General features: G+C 41.0%; 1 protein-coding gene across 27 annotated transcripts in view; it reads left to right on the plus strand.

Annotated features, from left to right (window-relative positions):
• Window positions 1-14,929, plus strand: part of KMT2C (lysine methyltransferase 2C) — a 262,590-nt gene that overhangs the window by 123,555 nt on the left and 124,106 nt on the right. For all 27 annotated transcript variants that reach the window (XR_004975251.1, XR_004975250.1, XR_004975247.1 and 24 more), the window contains one exon: window positions 7,042-7,204. Coding sequence is in view for 21 of the 27 variants with exons in the window: in XM_036356219.1 (XP_036212112.1) it covers window positions 7,042-7,204 (163 nt within the window). In the remaining 6 variants the exon portion in view is untranslated. The remainder of the gene's footprint in view (window positions 1-7,041; window positions 7,205-14,929) is intronic.

Genomic DNA, 14,929 nt, shown 5'->3' on the forward strand with positions numbered 1-14,929 from the left:
AGGGGTAGAGCAGGGCCCACCAAATTAGATGGAGGGAAGGGAGAGAGAGACCCCACAGAACTAGGGACAGAGATGGGCGGGAAAGGAGGGCCGTGCAGAAGCATCGCCCTTGGTTGAAGCAGAAATCCTGACCCCATTTTCAGACCCCAGCAGAGTGTGTGTGTGTGTGTGTGGCGGGGGGGGTGGGGGTAGCGAAGACAAAAGAGGGGTGAGGGGACTGGATGGATGGAGAGCAGCGCTGTTTGATTCATGGCCTATTTATTTTTATAAATATTCTAGAGGCCCAGTGCACGAATTCATGCACAGGTGGGGTCCCTTGGCCTGGCCGTTGATCGGGGCCAGTTGGGGCCTTGGGAGGTTGGCTGGCCCTGGGAGGTTGGCTGTGGGAGCGCACTGACCACCAGGGGGCAGCACCTGAGTTGAGTGTCGACCAGTTGTTAGGTTGTTCAGTCACTTAGGCTTTTATATATATATAGATTTTTATTTCAGAGAGGAAGGCAGAGCGAGAGAGAGATAGAAACATCAATGATGAGAGAAAATCGATCTGCCTCCACATGCCCCCTACTGGGGATTGAGCCCACAACCCAGAATGTGCCCTTGACTGAATTGAACCCAGGACCCTTCAGTCCGCAGGCCATGGCTCTATCCGCTGAGCCAAACCATCTAGGGAAGGGGTCCTCAGACTTTTTAAACAGGGCCAGTTCACTGTCCCTCAGACCATTGGAGGGCTGGACTGTAGTTTTTAAAAAAACTGTGAACAAATTCCTATGCACACTGCACATATCTTATTTTGAAGTAAAAAAACAAAACGGGAACAAATACAATATTTGTATTTGCATGTGGCCCGCAGGCCGTAGTTTGAGGACCCCTGATCTAGGGCGACCCATGACCTATTTAAAACCACTGCAGTAGGCTGAGCAGGGGTCTTACCACGATAGTGTTATCTGATAATGAGGGCATCTCCTTATGTTGGGTAATCTGAACTGAAGCGAAGTAAAGACACACCCATGGAGCCTGCAAAGGGTTTCCACACACACGATGCAACTTCATGTGGCAGCTGAAGGGGCTGAGCAGAGCCTTGGAAGGACATGAGGTTTCTAAGACCAGGGGTTGGAGGGAAAGTGCGTGCTGAGCATTCTGCGCTGTGAGTTACAATCTATATATATAAAAGCCTAATATGCTAAGTGTCCAACCGAGCAGTCCACCAACTGGTTGCTATGATGTGCACTGACCACCAGGGGGCAGATGCTCCAACTGGTAGGTTAGCTTGCTGCTGGGGTCTGGCAGATCGGGACTGGGCAAGATGGGGTCGGACATGTCCTGGAGCCCTTTTGCGGTCCCTCCCACCCACCGGCCGCAGTTGGGACTGGGTGAGACGGTCCTGATGGGCCCCAATCACAGGCCAGGTGGAGGACCCCACCCATGTACGAATTCGTGCACCAGGCCTCTAGTGGTATATATTATTCCATTCCTTTATTCTAACCTATTTGTGTCTTTATATTTAATGTACATTACTTTTTAAAAAATATATATTTTATTGATTTTTTAGAGAAAAAGGGAGAGGGATAGAGAGATTACATCATCAATCAGCTTCCTCCTGCATACCCCCCACAGGGGATGGAGCCCGCAACCTAGGCATGTGCCCTGACTGAGAATCGAACTGGTGGCTGCTTGGTTCCTTGTTCGACGCTCAACCGCTGAGCTATACCAGCCAGGCTAATGTGCATTTCTTGCAGGAACTGATTTTGATTTTTAAAATCTTACTGACAATCTGCTTTTTAGTTGGAGCATTAGGGCCATGTACTAATGTGATTATCATCCTGTTTTGTTTTGTTTTGTTTTTCTGTTTATCTCTATTGTTTCTTTTCTGCTGCATTTTTTTGGATTGAGTAGTTTTGTTTTGTTTTGAATATATTTTTATTGATTTCAGGGAGGAAGGGAGAGGGAGAGAGAGAGAGAAACTTGATGAGAGAGAATCATTAATTGGTTGCCTCCTGTATACCCCTACTGGGGATTGAGTCTGCAACTTGGGCATGTGCCCTGACTGGGAATCAAACCTCGACCTCTTGGTTCATGGATCGATGCTCAATCACTGAGCCACACCGGCTGGGCACCAGTTACCTCCTAATTCATTATACTATCCATGTTTTTATTTTCTATCTTTCAAAATATATCTTTTATTGATTTCGGAGAGAAGGAAGAGGGAGGGAGAGAGAGAAACATCAATGATTAGAGAGAATCATTGACTGGCTGCCTCCTACATGCCCCACACTGGGGATCTAGCCCGCAACCCTGGCATATGCCCTGACTGGGAATTAAACTGTGACCTCCTGGTTCATAGGTCAATGCTCAACCACTGAGCCACATTGGCTGAGCTGGTTAAACAAATTTAAATATATATTTCTAATACATGAAGTCATAGGAAATACAAATTTTAGTGTCATAAATAAAGTTTTATTGGAACACAGCCACAGTCATTTGCATATTATCTGTGTCTTCCATTGCATGACAGTGACAGAGCTGAGTGGTTGCTGCAGAGACCACACGTGCTGGTCATTGCTGTGAACGTGGTAGAAGTCACAGTGACACAATTATATTCACAGTGTTTGAGTGCCATGTGTACAGTCCTGGCAGCTTATTTATTTCTTTTGTTACTGTTATATATACCTAGCATATTAAAACAAGAAAAGTGGACTTCATATGTAGCACTTCTGTTGTTATCAAGTTAGATGGCAAAGCATTAAACTCATTATGCCAGGATCTGGTTGATGTGTAGAATACAATATGTGTCAGCATTACCAGATTGAGCACTTGCGACACTATTCCAACTCACAGGAAATTAATAATAAAAAAATACTAAGTTTATAGTGATTTGTTGTTTCACTTATTTATGCATTCATTAGTTGATTCTTGCATGTGCACTGACAGGGATCGAACCCCCAACCTTGGCGTATTGAGATGACACTCTAACTAACTGAGCTACCATGCAAGGGCTACATATTTTATCTTTAGCCTCTCTGCCTTTATTCAGTGAATAATATTTTTCTGTGTGACTCATTCTTTTTTTTTTTAAAGTATATTTTTATTGATTTTAGAGAGAGAAAGGGTAAGGGAGGGAGTTAGAAACATAGATGTGAGAGAAACATTGCCTGCCTCCTGCACACCCCCTGAAACCTGGGCATGTGCCTTGACCGGGAATTAAACCAGAGACCTCTTGGTGCATAGGATGACGCTCAATCCACTGAGCCACATCAGCTGGGCCATTCTTTCTCTTATTAAGGCATATTTTATATACACTATAACTCACCTCTTCATAGGTTATAGTTGAACATGCTTTGAGAAGTGTGTACAATCAAGTATGTAACTATCATAGTCATGGTATAGAATATTTCCTGTACCCCAAAAATGTTCTCTCATGACCCTCTGAGGTCAGAGCCCCCTCCTCCCCTTTAATGGCCCCCCTTCCAGCTCCTGGCCATTACTGACCTGTTCCTCTTCCTACAGTTTTGCATTTTCTAGGCTGATACTGAAATGGAATCATACAGCATGTAGTTAGCATAATGGTCATTCATCAGCTGGTAGTTTGTTCTTGGCTATTATTTATAAAGCTGCTGTGAACATGGATGCTACACTGTTTGTTTGGAAGTATGTTTAACTTTGCCTGTATACCTTTCCATTTCCACCAGTAAGTAGTGAGAGGTGCATTTGCTCTATGGTGTTGCTAACACTGGAAATTGTCAGTGTTTCTGAATTTTAGCTGTTCTCCTTCAGTGATATCTCCTTGTGGGCTTCTTTTTTGCTTCCTGATAACTGAGATTGAACATCTCATGTACTTACTTGCTATCGTGTATCTTTAGCGAAGTGTTTGTTCAAATCTTTTGCCCCTACCCCTACCCTATTCCAATTAATTTGTCTTCTTACTATTGAGGTGTCAGAATTCTTTATATATTCTTCATACAAGTTGTTTATTAGAGACGCATTTTATAAATATTCCTGCCTAGTTTACAACTCGTTTTCATTTTCTTAGTGCTTTCTGAAGAGCAGAGGGCTTAATTTTGATGAAGTTTGTCATTTGCCACTTTCTAAGTTTTTTCTTTTCTTTTTTAAAAAAAAATTTTTTTTTTTAATATATATTTTATTGATTTTTTACAGAGAGGAAGGGAGAGGGATAGAGAGTCAGAAACATCGATGAGAGAGAAACATCGATCAGCCGCCTCCTGCACCCCCCCCACTGGGGATGTGCCCGCAACCCAGGTACATGCCCTTGACTGGAACTGAACCCGGGACCCTTCAGTTCGCAGGCTGACGCTCGATCCACTGAGCCAAACCGGCCAGGGCTAAAAATATATTTTTATTGATTTCAGAGAGGAAGGGAGAGGGAGAGAGAGATAGAAACATCAGTGATGAGAGAGAATCATTGACCAGCTGCCTCCTGCCAACCCCCCACTGGGGATTGAGCCCACAACCCGGGCATGTGCCATTGACCAGAATCGAACCTGGGACCTTTCAGTTCGCAGGCCGACATTCTATCCACTGAGCCAAACCGGCTAGGGCTAAGTTTTTTCTTTTATGGGTTATGCTCATTATGCCTTATATTTAAAAAAAAACAAAAAACTTTGCATATTCCCAAGTTACCTTAGGTTATTTATCCATTTTATAGTTAAGTTATATGTATGATATGAGAATATGAGATAAGATTCAATGTTCTTTGTTTTCAGTAGCATTTTATAATATATCTGTATAAAATTTTTGTTTATTCCCTAATCCATAGTATCTTTTCTTTTAATTTTGATGAATTTTTCCTCTAACTGAAGAAGTTAAAAGAAAAAGAGAATATTGTTTATTTTGTGCACCAATTTAAAAGAATCCAAAATAACTATACCAGTATAAAACATTCAAAGCTAGTAGATAAAAAATGAGATTTAATATTATTATTGCTTTTTGCCATCATCTTTTCACCACAGCGATATAGAGATACTTTGAGTTTTTTTTATTACATTCATTTTTGTTGTTATTGTTAATCCTCACCCAAGGATATTTTTCCATTGATTTTTAGAGAGAAACATTGGTGACATCTAAGCCACACTGGCTGAACTTCTCTGTGTTTTTAATGCTGTAACGCCCTTGAGTACAAAAAAGAACTAAAATGTGCATTAGTCTGTGGATTTTATATCAAATTAAAATGTCACAGGTACAGCTAGAATTTATGAGTGACTTAAAAACTGCTGTGGTCTTTTGGCTGCACTCAGTGTGTAGCAGACACACCAGAAGGTGCTAAGCTTCCTCATATTGTTTCGAAGCGGAGGACCTCAGGTTATGAGGTTTTGATGGCATGTGCTATCTTATGGAGGTTTACACATGAACGTTGACATGTAGAGTCAACATTGGCATGTGAAGATGTCTGTGGTTCCTTGAGGCTCAGTTTCCCGCAGACCATCCTGTTTGGCTTTAGGTATTCCAGCTGTGCTGCTGGTGAGCCGCACGCACGAATGTGAGTCCTGAGGGTGAGGTCCTCTTAGGATATGTATGTCTGGTCTTTCTTTGTCAGCAGCATCCATGGTGCTACGTGAACAAACTAGGACTACCAGTTTCTACCAAGGGATGTTGGAACAGGAGGAAAAGACAAATAACCATGCCAGAAGCATAAATGCTAACTCAGAGGTTAATGTAACAAGGACAGCCTAGCCTCTTCTACACAGAGGGAGGTTTTACACTAGACAGTGTAGGCCTCACAGCAAAAGCTCCACAAAAGAAATGATGTCCAAAATGGGCTTGGGCGGATAGCCAGTCATTCTTAGGGAAAGGTGAGTTAAGGAAGTACAGCATCGTAGATCGTCCAGACTGGCTTCTTACACACTAGACCAGCGGTTCGTTCTCAACCTGTGGGTCGCGGACCTTTTTGGGAGTCGAACGACCCTTTCACAGAGGTCGCCTAAGACCATCGGAAAACACATATATAATTACATATTGTTTTTGTGATTAATCACTATGCTTTAATTATGTTCAATTTGTAACAATGAAAATACATCCTGTATATCAGATATTTACATTACGATTCATAACAGTAGCAAAATTACAGTTATGAAGTAGCAACGAAAATAATTTTATGGTTGGGGGTCACCACAACATGAGGAACTGTATTAAAGGTCATGGCATTAGGAAGGTTGAGAACCACTGCTCTAGACTTACTTTGTTGATCATGGGGGCCTTATTTCTTTGCTCTTACTGCTTGTAAGAGTAGCATCAGATTGAAATTGGTGGGAGCGAGGGGAGAGGAGATAGTCATGACCTAATTTTTCTTTACACTCCTAGCATTTATTAAGAAACTTAAAGTGAATTACCACAGTGAAATGTGTCAATCTGTTGCCTTGAACAATATAGTTGTCCCTCATTAACCTACCCTGATTGACTAGTTTACTACCTATTGATTTTTAGGCAGGATGATAGATGTTTTAGACTCTATATTCGTTTTACTTGTTTATTGATGGTATTTAAACACTTACGAAAGTAATGCTCAACTAGAAACCTACCTTTTTAACCATACTACTGATATTTTTGAAAATTTAGTTGTACAAAGTCAGTGAAAAAGCGAAATGCTAACTTTGTAAACTTGAATGGAAGGATGAGACTATTATACCAGGCATCGAATTGAGTACCTTAGATCTTATTATTTCTAACAGATCCTTTATTTGCTATTCTGCAGATTCAACTAGTTTTACAAGTGATGTACAAAGGTTTTTAAATTTTTTTTTTTAATATATTTTATTGATTTTTCACAGAGAGGAAGGGAGAGAGATAGAGAGCTAGAAACATCGATCAGCTGCCTCCTGCACATCTCCCACTGGGGACGTGCCCGCAACCCAGGTACATGCCCTTGACCGGAATCGAACCCGGGACCCTTCAGTCCGCAGGCCGACGCTCTATCCACTGAGCCAAACCGGTTTCGGCATACAAAGGTTTTTAATACTTTCCTAGTCCCGCATTTGAATGTTCCTCTACCAGGTTTAATGAAGAAATTCTTTTCCCTTTTCCCCCTTTCAGCGATGTGCATTTTGTAAGCACCTTGGAGCCACTATCAAATGCTGTGAAGAGAAATGTACACAGACATACCATTACCCTTGTGCTGTGGGGGCCGGCACCTTCCAGGACGTCAGCCACTTCTTCCTTCTTTGTCCAGAGCACATCGACCAAGCTCCTGAAAGATGTAAGTAGTGCACTTACTTAGACACATTCTTAGATATGAGCCAGTGAACTCACTTGCAGTAATGCATGTCATCACTCCCTGAGTGTCACTCTGCTTGTTCTAGAAGATAACATTGTATAATCTTGATAATCTGAGGGATCCTTGCCAGAGGTCCTTGGGGGAAATCTGTTATCAACAGTGTCATTGAAGTTAAAGGCAAAAAGTTACTTCCTCAGCAATTCAAATGTAGTTTACGTGGTTTTTCTTAAAAATTTTTTTTAAAACACTGTCAAAAAATAGAAACACTGAGTATATAGTATTTTAATATGCACTATAAAGTAAGTCCTTTAAAAAGTTAAACAGTATTCAGTGTCTTTTACACTAAAAACCACCCAGCACCCAGCTGGAAAATTGGAAGCTGATTGACTCAGATTTTTCAACCGTGCGCACAAGGACTTTTAAAACATGCAACATCTGACTACTGAGTCAGGGGCACTGACCTCTTTTCCCTTAGATTGTCAGATAAAAAAATGGTAACAGCCAACACAACACTGGCCATCCAGTGTGAATGAATCAAAAACCATACCTTTTTTTTGGTCAGGCAAAAATACACTTTTTGTTGTGCTGCAGAATTTTAGTAATTAGTTTATGTGCCATGAGATGAAGAAGGTTGAAAATCTCCAACTCAGGCGTTCTTGCAGGAGGTACACTATTGATAGGTCACCCCAGACCTCTGCGCTCTGGAGACCGGCCTGGTCCTTGTGGAACCTGTCCCTGCAGCTTCTGAGTCTTCTCTGTTCACTGCAACCACACTTAAGGTTTTTCCTTTCTCTTCCTGACAGTATTTTTTAATTAAGTGAAAAATGTTTAAACGTTTGAATTTGATGTTGTACCGAAAGTTATGACTCTTTGCTGTCTTTGTCATGAAACAGATCTTAACTTTTTATTTCTATGGATTTCCAAAGAGCATGTATGCTTCGGGATCTTTTTCCCTCTTAAATTGTATTTCCAATCTCATTGTGAAATGCTTTATTCAGTCTTTTTAACCTAATTGCTAGCTTTACCTATTTCTTAGCAATGTCAATAAAGGCTTTTCCCTATCTTTTTCATCTCTGTGAAACATAAATATAGCTACTTATATTTATGAGGCATAAACTGAAGTATTCTCCAGTACAGTTAGATTTCATAATCATTATTTTTTATCTTTATTTAGTACCATAATTTTATATTCAGTTAAAATTATTTTGTGTCTACATGTATAATCACCATACAGGTGTAAATTATAGGTAAGGCAAAAACCTAATGTCAATTGTATTTAGGCTGGGGAGGGATTTAAAGTTTTAAGAATGTTTTGGATTATACACTAAAATCTGGGAGAAAAAGAACATTCATGCATAGCCACTCTCCCAGGTGTTGTTATTTTAAGACCTCATGCAGTGAATCACTTCACCGGGTGCACAAGCTACGATGCTAGTTTAAATTAGAGTTGATTGCATTCTAGGTGGTTCGTCACACTTTGCCAGTGGAACAAACAATGTGTATGTATTTATGAATCTGAATTTTACTCAGCCTTTTGTACTTAGTCATGCTTTAGAGCTCAGTAAACAGTGTGTAAACTTTTCCGTGACTGTGTTTCCAATGTTAGGTGTTTTGTTGCCTAATGGCTGTACTGCTCCGTGCTGCAGACTGGTTCTAATAGCGTAGACCTCATTTATGTGTGAGAGATCATAAATTGTTTTGTAAAGTAATGATGTGTCAGAACTGAGGTGAGATGATTTGCCATCATTTTTTCACCCCTAGAGTGAAAGGTTCATGCTGGCAACGTAAAACCAAAAGATATTCTGAGATTATTGGTACTGTTTCTTGTTCCCAAATAGATTTATGTAGACACATAAAAATACATGAACGGTAGGATAAAATAAAACTAAAAATAAGCAAGGGAATTTGGCCATTGTAAAATACAGGTAGGATAAACACGAAGGTAATGGTGAGGCCAGTACCCAAGTTAAACGCACACTTCCTCAACCTAAACTACAGATGTGGCTCCAGAGCTTTCCAGCAATCAGCACGAAGAGTTACCTGGTTCATAGCAATATGACAAGAATTCACTTGATACTGAGACTGTATGTACACTACATGCTACAGTGTTAAAACTGTCTCCAAGTAGCTGCCTTGTAGTGTAAGAAGCAAATCCCACAGGGCAATTTTTTATAACAGACCTCAAAATAAGCTAGTGGTATAAAATCAAAGCCCAACCAAGGAAATGCAATTTCTTGGGGATTTTGCAAAATGCAGTCTAAATACATAACTTCCTGACCATCCGTCTTAACCCAAGAATATAGAGAATATTGGAGATATAATGTATTTCTATAATATACAAGACCATGCATTAGTCTTCATAAAATCTTTCTAGTTGTTGTAATTGTGTGTCATAGCACAAAGTACATAACTTTTATGTCTCAAAAATGGGGGATAAGTGAAAAGACACAAGTCAGTGAATATCATGTGGCATCGGACCTTGTCTAAATTAATTACTTTACAGAAAGGTAGTGATTTTAGTTCTTATCTAAGGCTCAAGTTATATGTATACATTGAATACTGATGGCTAAGTGTAGAGCATTATGTTAGAGTGATAGTTAGCTGAGTTAGGAGAAAGATTGACATTTTTTATGGAAGTTGACAAATCTAACAGAGACACGGACACCATTAGAAAGAAATCCCAACAAAGACAGGGTCAGCGAGCAAGGCCAGGACTTTCAGTAGAAAGCAGTTGCAGGGCGCTCTGTGTCATGGATGGATGCTGGCCATACCTCCAGCATTGTTGTCCTGATGATGATGTACATGGACCTTGTCTGGAAATTTCCCACCGAATGCTTGTCGTGGAGACACAGCCAGCGTGCTTCCTGAGGAGTGTGCTGCCTCCTAGGGAGAGCTGAATGCAGGAAGCCAGCCATGCAGGAGCAGTGGGGAGAGCATTCAGGCAGGTGGAGCAACACTGCACAGGCCTGAGGAAAGAGCTTGGCACAGCTGTGGACAGTCGCTGTCAGTGTGCCTGTACCATAGTGTCTTCTAGGTGGATAGTGAAGGCAACACCCTGATGAACACAGGCTGGGTCACACAGGGCAGGGTGTGATGTGATTCTGTCTGCAGTGTGACCCTTTGCAGGGTTTAAACGTGGGAATGCCCCCCCCCCCCCTCTGTCGTCTCCCCTCTCCAGTGTATTTATTGCCACCACTCAGCTTTTCACTCCTTTACTCTGTTAAGCTTTTAACTCCAGACTTCATTTCTTGGTAGTGCTTGTATTTCTGGACACAAAGTCCTACTGCTTTGCTGTTATCCTACATTCTGTCAGTCCCCTGACCTTTCTTTCTTACCTACCTGCCTACCTACCATAAGGGCCAGCCTCTCTGGGCAGCATCCATGATTTACGTTTTCTTTCTAGAGACGCCCCATGGTGGGTCAGCCACCTGGCACAGTGTTCTGCCAGCAGTGACCGCGTCGATGGTCGGTGCTGTCGTGCCAGCAGAAGCCATGCTGATGTAGTCCTTCTTAAACTGATGCTATCTGACATCACTTTGACATTTCTCACTCTTTATTTACACCAGCACATTATTCTTACGTGCTTCTAGACACTGGTAAGCAGGATCCATGGTAAGCTCCCTTCTACTTTGAGCTCATTGTTTTTGCCTTGTCCTCCATCTCTTTTCTTGTCACAGCTGTCACTTAGGCAGTGACCTTGTCCGAAGTTTATCTTTCTGCTTCTCCCGCTCTTCCCCCCCCCCCCCCCCCCCCCCCCCCCCCCGGTCACTTACCTTCCTCATTCCATGCCTGTGCTGGCGCTTTCTGCTTTTGTACATGCTCAGATGTTCTCCGCCTTCTTTGCCCTCCCCCTGGGAGTCTGTGTTGAGGAGGAGTGAAGAGCGTGGCTGTGGAGCCACACTGGCCTGGACTTCACTCTTGTCCTCTCAAATTAACTTTAGTCTTACACCCAATCTCTTCTGCTTTCTAGCTGCTTAAAGAAAAATCTCACATAGTTATTGGATTATTGCTTCAAACTTAATGTCTCTGGGGTGTGCAGACACATATGTATGTCTGTGTACATATACTTACCTGAGACAAGACGCTTAAGCTGTCCAGTAATATCATCTTCTTATGTATGATCTGTAATAGGCAGTGCTAGGGTTTCTGCATGTATCTTCTCCCGGATTGGGCAGTGGTTGGAATGAACTCTATTTCTTTATGTAGCACTTTTTTGCTGTTGTTATTTTTATATGTCATAAAGTAAATGTTTCTGGACCCAGTGTATCCTGTGGATGTTTTCTTAGTTTAATTTACTACTAATGACCCACACTAATCAAATAATATGACAGCATTGTCATTAAGGAACTGCTGGAATCTATAATAGAATGAAGAAGTTATCTCTGCCATAGTGACACACATGTATCTAGGTGCCAAATGGGCTTTGCTATATAAAATAGCGCTCACTGTGTAACAGAAATATCATGTGAGCAACAGAAGTAATTGTCATTTTTCTAGTAGTCATGCTAACCAGTATATACAAAATAGTAATATTTCAACATGTAATCAATAAAAAATATTTGAGATATTATTGCCCCCTAATATATTTTTGGAATCCAGGGTGTGTTTTATATGTGCAGCTCATCTCAATTTGGACTGGTTGAATTTCATTTGCTTTGTAGCCACATTGGCTGGTGGCTGCAATGGTAAGTGGAAGTGTCAGAGTCAAACTCTAGGAAGTTCCACGGAAGGACCTTGGGTAGTATTCCTGGCAAATTACAATAGAAAGATGAATTGAGTATCTGATCATCAGAGTCCAGTACTTGCCCCAATTTCTGTATGTTCTGATGGTAGCAAATAGATCTAAGACTAGTTTTTAAATGTCCATAGCTTGAATGAGTAAATATTGGCACTCCATTTCAGTATTAAGAAAAAACAATTCACCCTTACAAAAAATGAACTAATTTATAACATTTCCATTTTTAAATTAATGCCTATCAATCAAAGATTCTTTTAAAAGTGACTTTAGAAGCAAGTTATTTACTTAAACTATATATTTAATAAGACTTTATTTGTGCTAGGAAGTGGAGGATGCAAAGTCTAAAAGACAAGGTCCCTGCCCTTCAAGGGAGCACAGTATTGTGTTATAATTACTTATAGAGCAGTTTCTTCTAAGCATATGGAGAAAAGAATATTCAACAACTATGCACATAGTTGCTTAGGAGTGGTAATATTTCATATTTGGGGACAGTGAGCAGAGTTTGGAAGGTCTCTTTGGGATGGGCTCGGGGCACAACAAGGGAACCACATTTCATGCAGAGGGAATAGGTGTCCAAGTACACGGCACTGAGCAGCAGCGTATGTTATGTGCACAGCAAACTGCTTGACGTGATTAGGAATTGGTGAATGGTCCTGAGAGTCAGTTGGAAAGGGAGGAAATGGTTTTTTGTTTTGTGTTTTTCTTTTTTGCCTCATACTAGAAAGTTTTTATTTTTTCACTTTTAGGTGAAAAAGGAAGTACTGGTGCAGTTTTAGTTTCAGCAGTTAGATGCATAATTAGATTATTTAGGGAGATCAGAACCATATGCAGGGATTCCATTCAGAACGCATTGCATTGACCACAGTAGGGAGTACAAGGACCCAGCTGTACAAATGGAAGGACAGGGACAGGGAAAGTTGGCTCAACAAGAGTTGGTGTCCAGTGGCTGTGTTGGGTCAGGAAAGAGTTAAAGGGTCAACAGTGATACTAATGCTGGTTGAGAGAAGAGGGAGGGGGGGTTAGATTTTAAAAATGTTTTATTTTAGAGGCATTGAGTGTATATTTTTAGAACATCTGGCTATTGAGGTTCAGGAAGACCTGCAAATAGTGTGTTGGGGTTTAGAAAGAAGTTTGGGGCTGGCGATATCCATTGGGGAATTGGAATTGTGGGAGTTGATGTGATCACAAAGAGAAGGCATGGGGAATTAGAAAAGAAAGAACAGGATGCAATCCTACCATTTAGAGGGAGAGAGGCACAAAAGCCAGCCCAGGAGGAAGAGGTGGCGGCATGGGGACCTTACGGAGAAACAGGAGGAGGAGGCCATCCTAGAAGCCAAGGGAAGAGAAATCTTACTTCAGGGTGGGACTTAGTTAGTAATATAAATGCTGCGAAGTGCAAATAAGGTAAGGTCCAAAAAGTGACCCTGGGAGCTCACAGGTCATTGGTAGCCTCATTAAAGTAGCTTCAGATGAATGGTGGGTGTGGAGCCACCAGGGGGTCCAGCTTGGGGGCCAGGTACATCTCAGTCCCAGGGCCCATTTGTGTGCTGCCCTCAGGCTACAAATGGCTTTTTACCATTTTAAAAGGACTCTAAAATAAAAACAAAAAGTTTCTACACCAGAGACTTCTATGGCCTACAAAACCAGTTTGCTGACTGGTATAAGGAAATGGAATAGATTATTACATGGTTTCAAGATGCTCGACTGGGAAAGAAAGAAGGTAGAAAGGGCTTATAGTCAGAGAGGACTGATGAAACCTTCAAAATACAAAAAAGAAAAAAAATTATATATACTATTTAAAACAATCCTAGGTAATCAGCTAATCAGACCATTTAGTTGAGGCCCTAAGTGTCCGATATAGGCATAATTGTGTGGGGAGGGAGGGGCCCGGTGCACGGATTTGTGCACCAGTGGGGTTTCTCAGCCTGGCCTGCAGGGATTGGGCTGAAACTGGCTCTCCGATATCCCCTGAGGGGTCCCGGATTGCAAGAGGACACAGGCCAGGCCGAGGAACCTCACCGGTGCAAGGTAGGGAGAGACCGTGGGAGGGCTCCAGGGCGTGTCCAGCCCATCTGGCCCAGTTCTGATAGGCTGGACCCCAGCAGCAAGCTAACCTACCAATTGGAGCACCTGCCCCCTGGTGGTCAGTGCATGTCATAGCAACTGGTCGAATCAACTGTTGGACACAGCATATTAGGTTTTTATTATGTAGGATATATCTATATCTATCTATCAAATTGGTATGATTTTAGAAAACATTATTTATTTATTTTGTAATGTGAATGAGTTTAACTATGTACTTGGCAAGGCAGTTTATTAGTTATTTTTTTGTTTTAGTGGTAAAAGAACTGCTAAAAAGCGACATTTCTTTTGATCTACATTTAGGAGATAGATGATGTCCATAATTATATAGAATTTAATGCTTTTTAAAACAGCTTGCCATCAATATAGATGAATATCGAAATAGTGAATGAAGTATTGTATTTGGGTATGAATGTGTAGCTTCCATCTATAATGTTCTCCCTCATACAATATTTTTCAGTATTAAAAAAACTTACTTGATTTAAATAAAAATTAGTCTGTTTATGCTTAAGATGCATCTTAATCTAATGGATATTAACATTTCTTAATTTTTTTGTCTATTATTTTGTTAATTTCAGAACATATTTAACTTCCAAATAAAATGTTTTTTGTTTTGTTGTTGTTGTTTTTTTACACTACCAATGTCTCAGTTGATACTTTACTGGTTTGGTTCTTCCAGCAGCATATATGAAGCATTAAGTAGGCACCCAGCATTGTCACTGGTACTAGGGATATAAGACTACATCAGAACTGCTTGGTCTCAAGTACGTATAGGCACAAATTGCAAAACCAGATGATTAAACTGAATGTGATTACATTTAGATTAAATATATTGCATTGTTTCTATGGAGACCATATTCTGATTGGATATCACTTCAATGTGGATA

This window comes from Myotis myotis, unplaced genomic scaffold, assembly GCF_014108235.1.
Source record: "Myotis myotis isolate mMyoMyo1 unplaced genomic scaffold, mMyoMyo1.p scaffold_m19_p_25, whole genome shotgun sequence".
Lineage (NCBI taxonomy): Eukaryota > Metazoa > Chordata > Mammalia > Chiroptera > Vespertilionidae > Myotis > Myotis myotis.